Source organism: Mycena indigotica, assembly GCF_014461135.1.
Source record: "Mycena indigotica strain 171206Taipei chromosome Unknown Mind.scaff0003, whole genome shotgun sequence".
NCBI lineage: Eukaryota > Fungi > Basidiomycota > Agaricomycetes > Agaricales > Mycenaceae > Mycena > Mycena indigotica.
The window spans coordinates 3,411,793-3,424,703 of record NW_023503002.1 but is presented as its reverse complement, the minus strand read 5'-3'; the positions used below and the strand labels follow the sequence as shown (position 1 = coordinate 3,424,703).

Below are 12,911 nucleotides of genomic sequence, written 5' to 3'. Positions count from 1 at the left end.
AACAAGAGATACTTTAACCACCATCTTGTCCGTCGTTCGTTGTTCTTTGGTCTACTAGTCGTTCTTTTTGGGTAAGCCACAGCGGGTTTCGCAACAGTCAGTAACGTTTACCCTCGTAGAAAGATTGAGAAACTCAGTTGGACTCAACCTTGTTGTCGTCTTATCAGATCGCCAACATCAATATCTTCAGACTCCATTACTTTTCGCTCGTTTTCTTATCTGTACTCCAGTGTTGGTTCTACATTAGGGTGCTTTCTACTTCTTGCCCGCCGGGCACTTTTTCTTGTGGACACTCCAATGTCTCTTTTGGCAGGTCGCATTACAATATCTACCGGGGTAGAAATTAGCAAGCATGAAACCAATTTCTAAGTCCGCGCCTACCTCGCTTCAGAGCAACCGGCGCATTTGCGCAGGACTGCGGAGCTGTTCTGGCAGAACGAGCAATGGTACAGCCTCGGCTTCTTGGTGTCTGCCGCCTCGGTAACTTCATATTCATGCATGTACCACTGCGATGGAGAACGGTGCTCGTGACCGCTATATCGCGTCCGAGTCTGACAACTCGCCTCGTCATCAACATCCAGGCCCGCCATCCACGCCGCCAGGTCGTGTTCCATCTCCGCCTCAGTTCGAACTGCGTCCGAGTTATGTCCCTCGCACCCGTTTGCAGCAACGACCGCGCCCCATTCCTTCCGCGCAGCGGGGAAATCCCGTAGTATACGCTCGGTGACGATGCGTATCTGGGTGCGCGGTGAGTCGATATCGAGCCATTTGTTGAGGTCGGTGGCGAACTCGAGGCGGTCTCTGTATACCTGCGTCGTTTCAAATTACCTATTCCGAAAATACCACGGGACACGGTATACCTTGATTTCGTGGAAATCGTCGCTTATGTCGTCGCCGGATACAACATGCAGGGCTATCAGCCAGCAGCAGACAGTGGAGAGATAACGATGGTCTGGCGCCGCTTCTTCGAAGAACGTCTGCAGATCCTTCTTTGCGGTCTTGAGTAACGCCACGGCTGCATTCGGAGTGGGGAGCCCGTGTTTTCCTGGAGTGTTCCGAGTCAACGCTCCGAGGCCAACAATACTAGCGATTTGCCCCTTGAGCCGGAGGTTTTGCAGCCGCATACAGGGTGTCAAGTTGAGCGGGCCGGGGGTACATTCCAGGCCCCTCGCCGCTGCCCGTAAGCCGTGTACATTGAATTGGAGGAGTGCAAGAACGTAGTACCCATACGCAAAGTCGGAATTTCGCTCTACGATTTGGGTTGCCAGCGCGATAGCGCCAGAAAAGTCCACTCGCATCAGGAGGGCCTCCAGATCGAGGATATCAGCGAGGAAGAGCTCGCCGACCACGCCATTCTGTCTGATCGCTGCGGAGCAACGGGGGAAGGTGTCGGACCACCGCGTGCCGGATTCGCCACCAGGAAAAACACTCTGTCCAGTAATCGTATTCTTGATGGGGGAGGATCCGTCCACCGTGGGCACTTCTGCGCTGCGAAAAGCTTTTCAAGGTCGAATGGCGAAGCCTGAAGGAAACATACTTCAAGATGAGCCGAGCAATTTTCTTTCCCGCGTTGTAGAATTCGCCACCGGAGGAGTGTGCTGCGAATAACGTAGACGTAAACTCCTCATATGCAATCATAGCCTTGTACATAACGGCATTCTCAATGCCCCAGGTTTGGATTGGCTCTCTGACATGCTTCGGGGCCTCGGAAATGTGTGTAATGCAACGGGCGGTGCGCGGATGGAAAAACCAAGCCTCGTCCTCAGCATCAGCGAGACTGGCGTGGATCAATGCACCCAAGCAATGTGAGCGATCTTCCCACTCCTTGGAGCACAGTCCTGCCAGAAAGAGATTCGCCATCGACTGCGAAAGCTCAATGTCTTTGGATTGGGACAAAGTCGTAAAACAGCGCGTGACGTGAGTGATGAGTGTTGGCGGGGGGTCTGGCCGACGAAGCCCGTCAATGAGGGCTTGCGCAACGTCTTGCAGCGGAAGCGAGGTCGCCAATGACGGGTCCTTTTGTTTCGCCTCCTCCGAAACAACGCTGACGATGACATGACTGAGCACGCGGAGCGCAAAATCCGACGTTTCTTGATCCTCCGGAAAGTCTTTGATAAGTTGCAGCAATGGCTCACAGGCCGCTCTCGCGATTTCCATACGGACAGCCAGCCCGGCATGGTGCGTGATTATGATAAGGGAATCGAGCGTCAAATTGCGGCAGAGCGGAATCGCCATAAGAGTGAGCAGCTGCCCAAGGAAACCTCCAATCCGTCTGGTTAGTTGTACTGCAAGTAAATGGTATCACCGCCACTCACCTAGTTCGCAGAGCCGATTGCGCAAAATCGCGTCGGTGCACATATTGGTGTAGATGGCCAAAATTCCGAGTTTTATTCGCAAATCAACGCTCTCCTCGAAGGCCTGCTCCATCAGCGGGTACACCTCGTGCAGTTTCCCGTGAATCTTCTTCAACGAGCTTCGCGTGGTGAGGTCTGGCGCTGAGCTTGAGTTGCGCGTTGTGAAGTCACCGACTTACCAGTTGGAAGACCAAAAAACCGGCATATGATGTGCACGAGCCGGAGCCCGTCCTCAGAGCGGGGCGCCCGCGGGTCGATTTGCGCGACGAGTGCCTCAAGTGTAGCCGTTTTTTTGCGAGTCATTGAAGTAGGTCGGAAGAAGTGGACGCAAAGGGCCTCGTGCCACTGTCCTCCATCATCGAGTGATAAGAACTGTGGCGGGGTTTCTGCGCCCGAATACTGGTTAGAGTTGGAAGAATGCCGAATTTAGAATGTCACACAATTCACGGGTCTCAAGACTAGTTCAACGAATATGTACTTTCAGTGGCTGAATTATCGAAAACAAGCGCAGAACAGGATTTACTGAATACTTCTTGCGAATTCGGGCTTTCAAAACAACGAGAACAAAAAACACTATTTGTCCATGTCAATCAAAACCAAAACTCTAGAAATAAGCAACACACCGCTTAGTGGCCCTTGAGGATAGTATTAACACCATTGATTACGGTCGGGTCAGCTCCACATCCACAGCCGGTGGGCGGCGCCGCGGTCAACCCCTGCAAATTCTTCAACGAGTCGACAAGCACCTTGAGGTCGGTGACGATGTCCCCAAGATTACTGTGCCCACATTCGGACTCGTTGCCGAGGTCGAAGAGGTCGTCGAGGAGCTGCTGGGTCGCGTTCACGATGCCAACGTCTGGCGCGTTGGGCTGGGTGATGATTGGCGGGGGATTCGGGCCAAGGCCGAGACCGCCGAGTAGCCCGCCGAGGCTGAGGATGCCGCCGAGTGTGTTCCCATCAAGCAGCTCGCCCAACAGGCCGTTGGTGTTGCCCAACAGACCGCACAGCGAGCACGGGCCGTCAAGGTTGCCGAGGACGTTGGTGGTGGAGAGACAGCCGCCGAGAAGCCCGTTCAGGTTGCCAAGCCCGAGCAACCCGCCGCCGGAGGTGATGATCTGGCCGGAGGGATTGGAGGGGAGCGCGCAGTGCGCGATCGTGGAGACGTATTCATTGGCCTTCACAACTGCCGGCGCCTTGGGATACTTCTTGCTGACGACGGCCATCGTGGACTGGAGAGAGCGGACGGAGTCGATGATGTTGTGCGACTGCTGCAGAACTTTGGCCGCGCTGTCCACAGCAGGCTGCTGCTTAGTATTCTTCAGTTCTCGGGCGTAGTCAGATCGATGAAGAGAATGGTACCGAGGGAACTGCCAGGGCAGCAGCAGCAAAAACCAGGATTTTAGCAAAGAGCATGGTTGGAAGAGAACGAGTCGTGGAGTGGGGCAGCGTCGAATCACATTCTTTAAAGAAGAATCCACACTGGCAGACTTCGAAATTTTGGCTATTGATTAAGTCGTTGCTTGAACCGAAGAACTTCAAGAAGTGCCAGTGGCTCTTCCTGTTTCTTTGCTTCTAGTCGACCAAGTGCTCGCGCAAAGGAATGCGACCATTCGGACGGGCAGCCAAAATCCCTCGGTTCCAGAAGTCGAGGTGGTGTCGCGGTCAACTCTTGAGGAAGGCGAAACTCAGTTGGGAAAGACCGGAAGGCGTCTCACGGAGAAAGCACCACGGTTCTGAAGTCAACAAGTTCAAGTTGTAGCATCGAGTAGAGCTCCACGCCACCCGTAATTCCGCATTCGGCTATAGTGCGGAGGCCCTGCATGGTCGAAATGCATCATTGCCTCAGACGCTGGGGGATAGAGACAACTTGAAGTCGCTTCTCATCACGTGAGCCGCGAGGCATCAAATCATCTCATAGGATGGATTTTTGAGGGCAAAAATCCCGACGAGGGACAATAACTTTACATACTTCAGAGCATGCCATTAAGGTATTATTACACAGCAAGAACTCATAGCATGGTCCCAAAATACTCAATCAAATACCACTTTCTGCCCGGAATACGACTCCGCGTCTTCTTTGCCCACACTTTCGATGTCCATCCTCGTCGACAGGCCGACATCTTCTGGCGGGTCTATCGTGACAATGGCAGTCCGATGTACTTGTATGCCGTCCATCATAATCGTGTTGTTCATATTCGGTCGCGAGTCGGATGTGGTTCTGCTCGCTCCACTTGGTCCACTGCTGTTCAAACGCCGGGAGAGTAGGTTGGCGAAGAGGGTGTGTAGAGAGGCCGGACCGAGCATCGAGTGGAACATGGGTGGAACTACGAGGATTAGAATTGGAACCTTTAGAAGAAGGGATACTCACCACTGGTGCTAGAATCCACCAAGAAGAATGCAAGGAGGAAAAGCGTGATGAGAGCGGTAGTCAAGCCGGTCCGAACAGCGCCGACAATAAGACAGTGAATCATGCTGTCGTGGAACAAGGTTAGCGCGACGAACATGATGCTAAGAACGGCAACGGACTTGTTGGTCGATTGGAATGAGCTCTTCATGCTGCGCAGTTTCATGACTAAAATCCCGGAAATTGCGAAATCTGGTGGAAGGTTAGAAGACTTAGCAGACAAAGAGGGCGGTTGACCAAGGAAAGTAAATGATATGGCCCAAATTTTCATGGCCGTGTGGGCTAACTGCTGCAGAAGCGTTCGTCAGTGCGCTAGATCGAAAGCGAAATCCACCAACTCCTCTGGGTGTGGTCAGATCACTTGTCGTCCCAACCAAGATATTGCCCACGAGTAACATAACGAGCTGTGGTTCGTTTAGATGCGAGCGACTCAAACTCGAGGAAAATATGCACCGAAAGGACGACCACTGTCGAGAGGAAGACAGCGATGAATATATTTTTGGTCCTGTAACATATTAGCCAAATCGCCGCGAACAGGCGCATTGCTTACAACACCCAGATACGACTGATGAGATAGGCGTTGACGAGTATCCCAATTGTGCCATTCAATGTCCCGTAGACGGGTCTTGTCCAGGACGGTTTGGGCCCCGCATCGCCCCAAAACGTTACTAGCATCTGAACCGACATTAGAAATTACAGTATAGCCCAGGATGGCGGTAGCTCACCAGATACACGTTGCTGTAGTCCCCGATGAGCGCAACGAGCCCGAACAACATCGCAAAAGTGACTATTGCTTTCCGTAACCAGTGGTCATCGGGAAAGTTATGAAAGTAGCGAACGGTCTGGACCAGCGCAGCGCCGTAGAGGATGGATGCAACCCAGGAGCCGACGACGTAGCCTCTGTTGACGTTGTAAGCACCAAATATTCGAATGTCGAGTCGATAAAAGCTTGCCCGAAAGTCCTGAATGCTTCCATGCGAACCACGCTCGATCGGACGACATCTCTCTGGCTTTTGAATAAACGCGAAGACGGAACCCCTTAGATATTCATGGCACTTCGAAGGGGCAGATGAATGAATCAGCTCCTAGCAGGAATGTCATAGCCTCGAGGGCAATACATTCGTTCCTTGAGCGTTAAGCATACACCGGGAAATTCCTGGACATTGGGGGGAGGAGTTAAGGACTCAGGCCTCAGGGATGTCGATGACTTCAAATTGACCGAGTTGGCTTTGACTCCGAAATGATCTCTTCCCGGAAGAATGCGTCGACGAAGAGAGCACGGTCCATAGGATTGAGGCTCCTCTGCCTCGGACTCGATCGCCAATGTACTCTGGTAGTCGCAGTCAAAAGTGGATGAATGACAAATTCATCAAGTGATGACATCATCGATAGTTTATTAGATTCAAGCCAGCCTTTCATGAGTAAAATGAAGAAGAAAACATTCAAAAGAGTGATTCTATAAGCCAATGTTATGGACCGTGAAGAGGAACTCTCAAAAGCCATAGATGACTGTGACTCGGATTGATGACAATTTGATGGACAGAGTCGGTTTTGATCGCATAATTCTGGCTTCCAACAACCACCCTGTCCGCCTTAGCAGACCCTTGAGCCAAGACGGAAGACTTGCCACCTCCTGCGAAATTTATCCAACGATCCGAGGTCGCTCCTAGGAGGTTTCGGCCTGCTACCGCGAACCATTGACAAGTCCATTGACAAGCTGGTGTCAAGTCAAGCTAGTCAAGCGCTACTATCCTACTCCAAGAGCGCGACCTGAGTACTGGCTTGATAGCAAACTCAGGGTTTTGTTGGAGGAGTGCGTACCGCCCATATAAACACTCCAACTCGACGTCACTGACGAGCTCATCGCACTCCGCTCTAGCGCCGGGCCCGGCGACTTAAGAACCTGCTGCTTCGCATCAGCCCTCCATCTTCCTTTCTACTCCAAACTTCCCAAAACTGCGAGATGTCGCTCAAACCACGGGGTCTTCACTTTGGTGCCGGTGCGTGACTATTGGTGAAGAGAGACGGCTTGATTCACAACACCCACCAGGGAACATCGGGCGCGGATTTATCGCCCCGTTACTGCTAAGATCGGGCTACCACGTTGTCTTCGCGGATGTGGACAAAGATCTCATCGACACAATCAACCGCGATAAATCCTATGACGTCCACATTCTGGACTCAACCACTGAAGGAGCTGACAATGTGGAGGAGGTTAACCGAGTTAAAGGGGTTCTTGCAACAACAGACGACATTCTGAGCGAGCTGGCGCATCCTAAATTGAAGCTTATCACCACTGCTGTTGGACCTCCCGTTCTGGCCAAAATTGCACCTACTATTGCGAAGGGAATCAAAGCTCGTAGGGAAGCGGGGGCTGGTGTAATCAATATTGTCGCGTGCGAGAATGCCATCGGCGCCACCACTCAACTGGAAGAGCATATCCATAAACATCTCGAAGAAGAGGACAAACACTACATTTCCGTCCACGTGGGCTTCGCGAACTGCTCAGTCGACCGCATCGTCCCACCATTCGACCCACATTCTCATGATGGCCCCACGGAGTCAGTCCTAGATGTTGGTGTTGAAAACTTCTTTGAATGGGTCGTGGATGCAAAGCCACTCAAGCCAAACTCCGGGCTCGAGGTACCGATAAAGGGTATGACGCTTACAGAGCATCTTCCCGCGTATAACGAGCGCAAACTGTTCACGCTGAACTGCGGACATGCTGTCACCGCCTACCTTGGGCACTTGAAAGGGCACACCACCATCGCAGACAGCATTGCCGACCCCGAAATCTTGTCCATCGTTCAAGGCGCTCTCCACAACGAAAGCGGGAAAGCCTTGTGCAAGCGTCACTCTCAGTTCGAAGAGTCCCAGCACAAAGAGTACATTAACACGATTCTCCGTCGCTTTGCGAACGAGGCTGTCAAGGACGATGTGGTCAGGGTTGGCCGACAACCGCTTCGGAAGCTGGGGAAGGATGACCGGCTTGTGGGTCCGACGCGCCTATGTGTGGAATACGGTATCGTGCCAGCCCAGAATTTGGCGATGGGCATTGCTGCAGCTTTGCGGTATTCCAATGACGACGACGAGCAGAGTGTCGAAATGCAGAGCAAATTACGAGATCTGGGTGTCGAGGCTTATATTACCGAGCTCACGGGCTGGCAGAAGGAGGAGGATGCAACGAAGAGTGTGGTCGAGGCGTATCACAAATTAGAACGCTGGATAAACATGCCTAATTAGAACCGGGAAAAGATGTATATTAATACTTGGATATCTGTAGGAACAAAGCTGTAAATTAGAAGCTTAGAGCTTGCCATCGATTGAGCTGGAGGCCATTGGTTGTGCTTTCGCTTACTTAGCTGAGGACTGACAATAATAGGTCATGACTCATCACATGATCACGCCCGACTTCATCCACAACCCAAACATGCCTATTAGTATGATGCCCAGCTCTGCCTCTGGATTCCAAGGAGTGATAACGGGACACCAAAAGTATCCGGCCGACCTGATCTCGAACGCCGTCGGAAGCGGTCTGTTTGTCGGGTCATCTGCCCCAACTTTCTGAGCTTGTCTTCCAAGTTCGCACCCAATCCAGCTCTCATTCTCCGCCCACCTACTCTCCGAAAATGACATCCATTATAATCCCGTGAGCATTCGTTTGCAAGGCACTCTACCCCCTTATTCAAAGCCATGACAGGTTTTGTAGCCCTTGCAAGGCGGGTCCTGGCGGGACAACCACAAAAGTGGAAATCGCGACTTCAGGCTGTAGAGCTTAATACACTGAGACCTCCACCGAGACACACTTGTGGCGGGCTTACATCGGCACGCGTCCCATCCACGCGACCACCATGGAACGTTTGCCGCAGATTATCCGAATCGCGTTTTTGGCAGGGCGACTACAAATACAACCTGGATACTGTGGCATCTCGGAAGGAGCTTCGAAGGTCATGTCTCTTCGGCGCGCCATTCTCCTCGCGATTGGTGTCCAGCAGGCTGCTGCCCAGGCGATACTGTGGGGTCAATGGTACGTGTTTTTTGGGTCTCAATTAGTTGCTCAACGCGTTATCAGTGGTGGACAAGGATGGTACGACCACCACGGAATTTTATATTCAAGTCCTTGATTTACACCTCCTAGGACCGGACCAACAACGTGCTCCCAAGGCGTTTGCACCTACATGAATGCATGTAAGCATACCCACCACCCATATTGGTGCCTTCTCATGGGTCCTCCAGATTACTCTCAATGCATTCCCGGAACCACAACCGTTTCCACAACAACCGTTTCTTCGACGACTTCAAAATCAAGCTCAGTGTCAACTACCACTCCAGTCTCGTCCTCCACTAGTACAACATCTGGCGCAGCACCTTCAGGAACTATCTGTTCGTCTTCTTATCTACGTTTGCACCATTCTTGACAACTTAGTACAGTGAACATTTCGCCGCAATGGGCTGCCGCGTATACCAAGGTTTGTCTCGTGTTGTTCATATTTGATACAGTCGCTAAAACGAAGGACCTGTCTAGGCTAAAGCAGCGGTAGCCAAACTCTCGCTACAAGATAAAGTTAACCTTGGAACTGGTGTTGGATGGGAGGTTGGACATTGCGTCGGCAACACGCCTGCCATCTCGTCAATATCTTTCCCAGGTCTTTGTCTCGAAGACAGTCCTGTCGGTGTACGCGACACTGATCTCAACTCTGTCTTCCCCGCGTGGGTCTACTTCGTCATTTTCCTTCGAATTTATCCTCACTCGCGAGATATTCAGCGCAATCAATGTTGCAGCGACGTAAGTAAAGCCAAAACTTTACTTTGTTCGATGTTAAATTCAGCCACAGTTTTAATCGCACACTTATGAACCAACGCGGCTCGGCCATGGGTGCTGAATTCAAAGGCAAAGGCGTCCATGCAGCACTCGGACCAATGATGTTCGCTGTCTTTGTTTACTTTTTTTTATGACTATGTTGAACGCTACAAACAGGAATCTTATGCGGGCGCCTGCTGCTGGTCGCAATTGGGAAGGTTTTGGAGGAGATCCATATCTCTCTGGGTTCGTTCTGATCTTGCACCTCGATGCAAACTAACCCGATATCAGGGAAGGCGCATTCCAGGTTTGTCACTTGTACACACTGGAACTAGCTACCAAATAATGGCGAATTAAGACCATCAATGGTATCCAGTCTGCAGGCGTTCAAGCGACGGCAAAACATTATATCAACAAGTATGCCCCGGTAACTTCCAGTTTGCAAACACATATTTATTTTTCACTAGCGAGCAAGAGCATTTCAGAGAGACTAGTTCTTCAATCGTTGATGACCGGTAAGTCTTAATTCGCCTGTTCGATGCCCAGTTTTAAAAAACTATAGCACGGTAAGAATATAGATTGCGAAACGCAACTGCGAGCTTAATGGCAAATAGCAACATGAACTATACTCGTTACCCGTTAGTTCCTTTGCTCTCAAATTTCTTTCTATTTATTGACGACGAACTTTCTCCAGTTCCTCCGTAGTGTTCAAGCCAATGTCGCTTCAGTGATGTAAGTGACTTTTGTGTCTCGTTATCCAGAAATTGACTCCATATTAGGTGCAGTTATAGTTCGTTTCCGTTCTCTGTCTTCACAATCGCTACATGACCATCGTAGATCAAAGTGCGTTTTTGGTTCTCTGACGGAATCAAGCTACTGACAGTCAACCCAAGTCAACTCAAGCTTCGCTTGCGAGAACGATAAAACTTTGAACGGAATCTTGAAGACGGAGATGGGTTTCCAAGGATGTGGGTTATTCCTAGATCTGTTCTGGCCGCTCACTAATGCGAGTATAGATGTTATGTCTGGTGAGGCTTCAAGTAACGGGATCTCTTTGCAAAAGTAACGGCAAGTAGATTGGTGGGCAACCCACTCGACATTATCTGTCAATGCAGGATTGGATGTAGGTCGATTCGTTTGCTCGTTCTCACTCTGTTGAATGAGTCCTATAGATGACAATGCCGGGTACGAGCCCAAGAAATACCCCCATGATACCCAGCTCATTGTGATTACAGGGGACATCAGTTCTAACTCGGGCACAACCTATTTCGGCGCGAATTTGGTGCTTCTTGTAATTTTGACCCTTGGAACTACATTTAACGGAGCGCATAGACCGCCGCAGTTAACTCCGGCCAGATTTCGCAAGCTCGGATAACTGTTGGGTTGTTTTGCGTATTTCCATAATCGAAAACTGAGTTGGTAAACAGGACTTGGCGACCCGTATTCTTGCCGCATGGTACCTTGTTGGACAAGACTCGGGTTTCCCGGCAGTCAACTTCGACGCGTGGAACGCAGGGTCGTCGTTCAACCAACATGTAAACGTTCAGGGCAACCATGGCACGTAAGCCTTTTCTGCTCCAGCTTTCAGCGGCCAGTTTGCTTACATAACTGATAGCTTGATTCGCCAAATCGATGCTGCATCAACGGTGCTGTTGAAGAATACAGGCGGCGCATTACCGCTCAAAGCACCTGCAACAATTGGTATTATCGGAAACGGTGCTGGAAATTCGTCCAGAGGTATCAATGGGTGGGCAAATTTACTTCCTGCAGCAACTTTTGGTGATTGAGATGTGGACAGATACTCTGATCGCGGTGGAAATGACGGAGTTCTGGGTATGGGTGAGTATTTTTTCTCTATGGTGGTGGTATCAACTCATCAAAATCAGGCTGGGGTAGCGGGTGCGGAAATACATATTCCCTTGTGGTCCTCGATTTGACTTTGGTCCCGTAGCACCGCCAACTTCCCTTATCTTATTGCGGTTCGTAGGCGTTTCCTCAATGCTCGGTTTTGTTGATGTTCGTTAATAGCCTCTTGACGCTATTCGAACACGCTCTGCAACCGACAAAAGCGTTGTCACTGCTTCTACCAGTGACACAGATTTGAATGCTGCTCGGACTGCCGCAACAGGCAAGACGGTGGCTCTGGTTTTCATCACTGGTTCGTTCAAGAAACACGTATCTGGCTTTTAGTTAATCTCTACCTCAGCGGACAGTGGCGAAGGCTATATCACGGTTGAAGGCAACGCAGGAGACCGCAACAACCTCGCAGCTTGGCACTCGGGTGTCTGTTTCTTCCTTTGCGAATGCTTTCAGTGTCCGATATCAGATTGCAGGACGCATTGGTTGCAGCTGTTGCAGCTGTTAACAAAAACACTATCGTCGTGGTCAACTCTGTTGGCCCGATCACGATGGAATCGTGGATTACCAACCCCAACAGTAAGTTGTCTCATGTTGTCTGGTCCTTGGAGTCGCTTATTTATCTTCGTAGTAACTGCGGTGGTGGGTCTACATACTATAGCTTGGATTGCAGTCATTGAAGATATATCTCTTAGGTTTGGAGCGGTATTCCTGGCCAGGAAGCTGGTATTTAGTTTCACTCCTTATCGTCTCCGGATTAACGCATTATAGGCAATGGCCTTGTCGATGTCCTTTATGGGGCATACAACCCAAGCGGTCGCCTCCCATATACCATCGGAAAATCAATCTCGGACTACTCGGCCCAAGTAACAACTAACCAGGCGGGCTCGATTACGCCCATCAACTACAGCGAGGGCATCTTCATCGACTACCGCCACTTCGACCAAGCAGCCATTGCCCCGCGATTCGAATTCGGCTTTGGATTGTCCTACACGACGTTCGGGTACTCCGGGCTGACAATTAGCGGCTCTACATCAGGCGGAACAAGACAATCTGGTCCTGGGTCATCTTTAGATCCTTGGTCCGTCTCCACTTTTTGTAGTTCACTGAGAACTGATCACTCTCTATTATAGGTTGCACAACCCCGTTGTCACCGTCACCTTCAGCATCCAAAATACCGGCACACTCGACGGAAATGAGGTCCCACAACTCTACTTGACATTCCCGACTGCAGCGCAAATGGCGCCCAAGAATCTGAAGGGTTTCGATAGTGTTTTCGTTGGGGCGGGGAAGACTGTGAGCGTGAGCATGTCCTTGTCGAGATTCGATTTCTCGACCTGGAACGTCGCCACACAACGTGCGTTTCTTTTGTGCCATCTTGTAACAACCTTAACATTGTTGTTGTCTAGGCTGGGAGGTCATCACGGGGAGCACAACGATCTCGATTGGCGCGAGTAGTCGGGATATCAGGTTAACGGGTACGATTACGAACTGA

General features: G+C 50.8%; 4 protein-coding genes across 4 annotated transcripts; 2 read left to right on the top strand and 2 right to left on the bottom strand.

Annotated features, from left to right (window-relative positions):
• Positions 1-255: 255 nt before the first annotated feature.
• On the bottom strand, positions 256-2,657 carry MIND_00380300 (uncharacterized protein; the record flags this gene model as incomplete). Its single annotated transcript, XM_037360636.1, has 6 exons — positions 256-328; positions 382-809; positions 861-1,488; positions 1,538-2,261; positions 2,316-2,489; positions 2,534-2,657. 6 exons carry the CDS (start codon positions 2,655-2,657, stop codon positions 256-258), a joined length of 2,151 nt encoding a protein of 716 aa, XP_037223521.1.
• Positions 2,658-4,385: 1,728 nt separating this feature from the next.
• Positions 4,386-5,734, bottom strand: MIND_00380200 (uncharacterized protein; the record flags this gene model as incomplete). The annotated part of the gene is made up of 9 exons (XM_037360635.1): positions 4,386-4,678; positions 4,723-4,826; positions 4,881-4,950; positions 4,996-5,047; positions 5,097-5,162; positions 5,212-5,263; positions 5,309-5,433; positions 5,484-5,658; positions 5,712-5,734. 9 exons carry the CDS (start codon positions 5,732-5,734, stop codon positions 4,386-4,388), a joined length of 960 nt encoding a protein of 319 aa, XP_037223520.1.
• Positions 5,735-6,721: 987 nt separating this feature from the next.
• Positions 6,722-8,001, top strand: MIND_00380100 (Mannitol dehydrogenase domain-containing protein; the record flags this gene model as incomplete). Its single annotated transcript, XM_037360634.1, has 2 exons — positions 6,722-6,758; positions 6,809-8,001. The coding sequence occupies 2 exons, from the start codon at positions 6,722-6,724 to the stop codon at positions 7,999-8,001; spliced, it is 1,230 nt and encodes a 409-aa protein (XP_037223519.1).
• Positions 8,002-8,609: 608 nt separating this feature from the next.
• MIND_00380000 (Glycoside hydrolase family 3 protein) lies at positions 8,610-12,911 on the top strand (the record flags this gene model as incomplete). Its single annotated transcript, XM_037360633.1, has 36 exons — positions 8,610-8,785; positions 8,831-8,845; positions 8,897-8,946; positions 8,995-9,141; positions 9,190-9,227; positions 9,284-9,468; positions 9,524-9,544; positions 9,594-9,683; positions 9,737-9,805; positions 9,851-9,866; positions 9,918-9,976; positions 10,027-10,052; positions 10,106-10,125; positions 10,174-10,197; positions 10,254-10,291; positions 10,339-10,349; positions 10,397-10,402; positions 10,453-10,527; positions 10,576-10,587; positions 10,636-10,682; positions 10,732-10,744; positions 10,795-10,841; positions 10,892-10,936; positions 10,987-11,120; positions 11,175-11,306; positions 11,358-11,398; positions 11,446-11,458; positions 11,511-11,538; positions 11,588-11,717; positions 11,766-11,842; positions 11,893-11,995; positions 12,048-12,058; positions 12,112-12,142; positions 12,188-12,497; positions 12,550-12,773; positions 12,826-12,911. The coding sequence occupies 36 exons, from the start codon at positions 8,610-8,612 to the stop codon at positions 12,909-12,911; spliced, it is 2,550 nt and encodes an 849-aa protein (XP_037223518.1).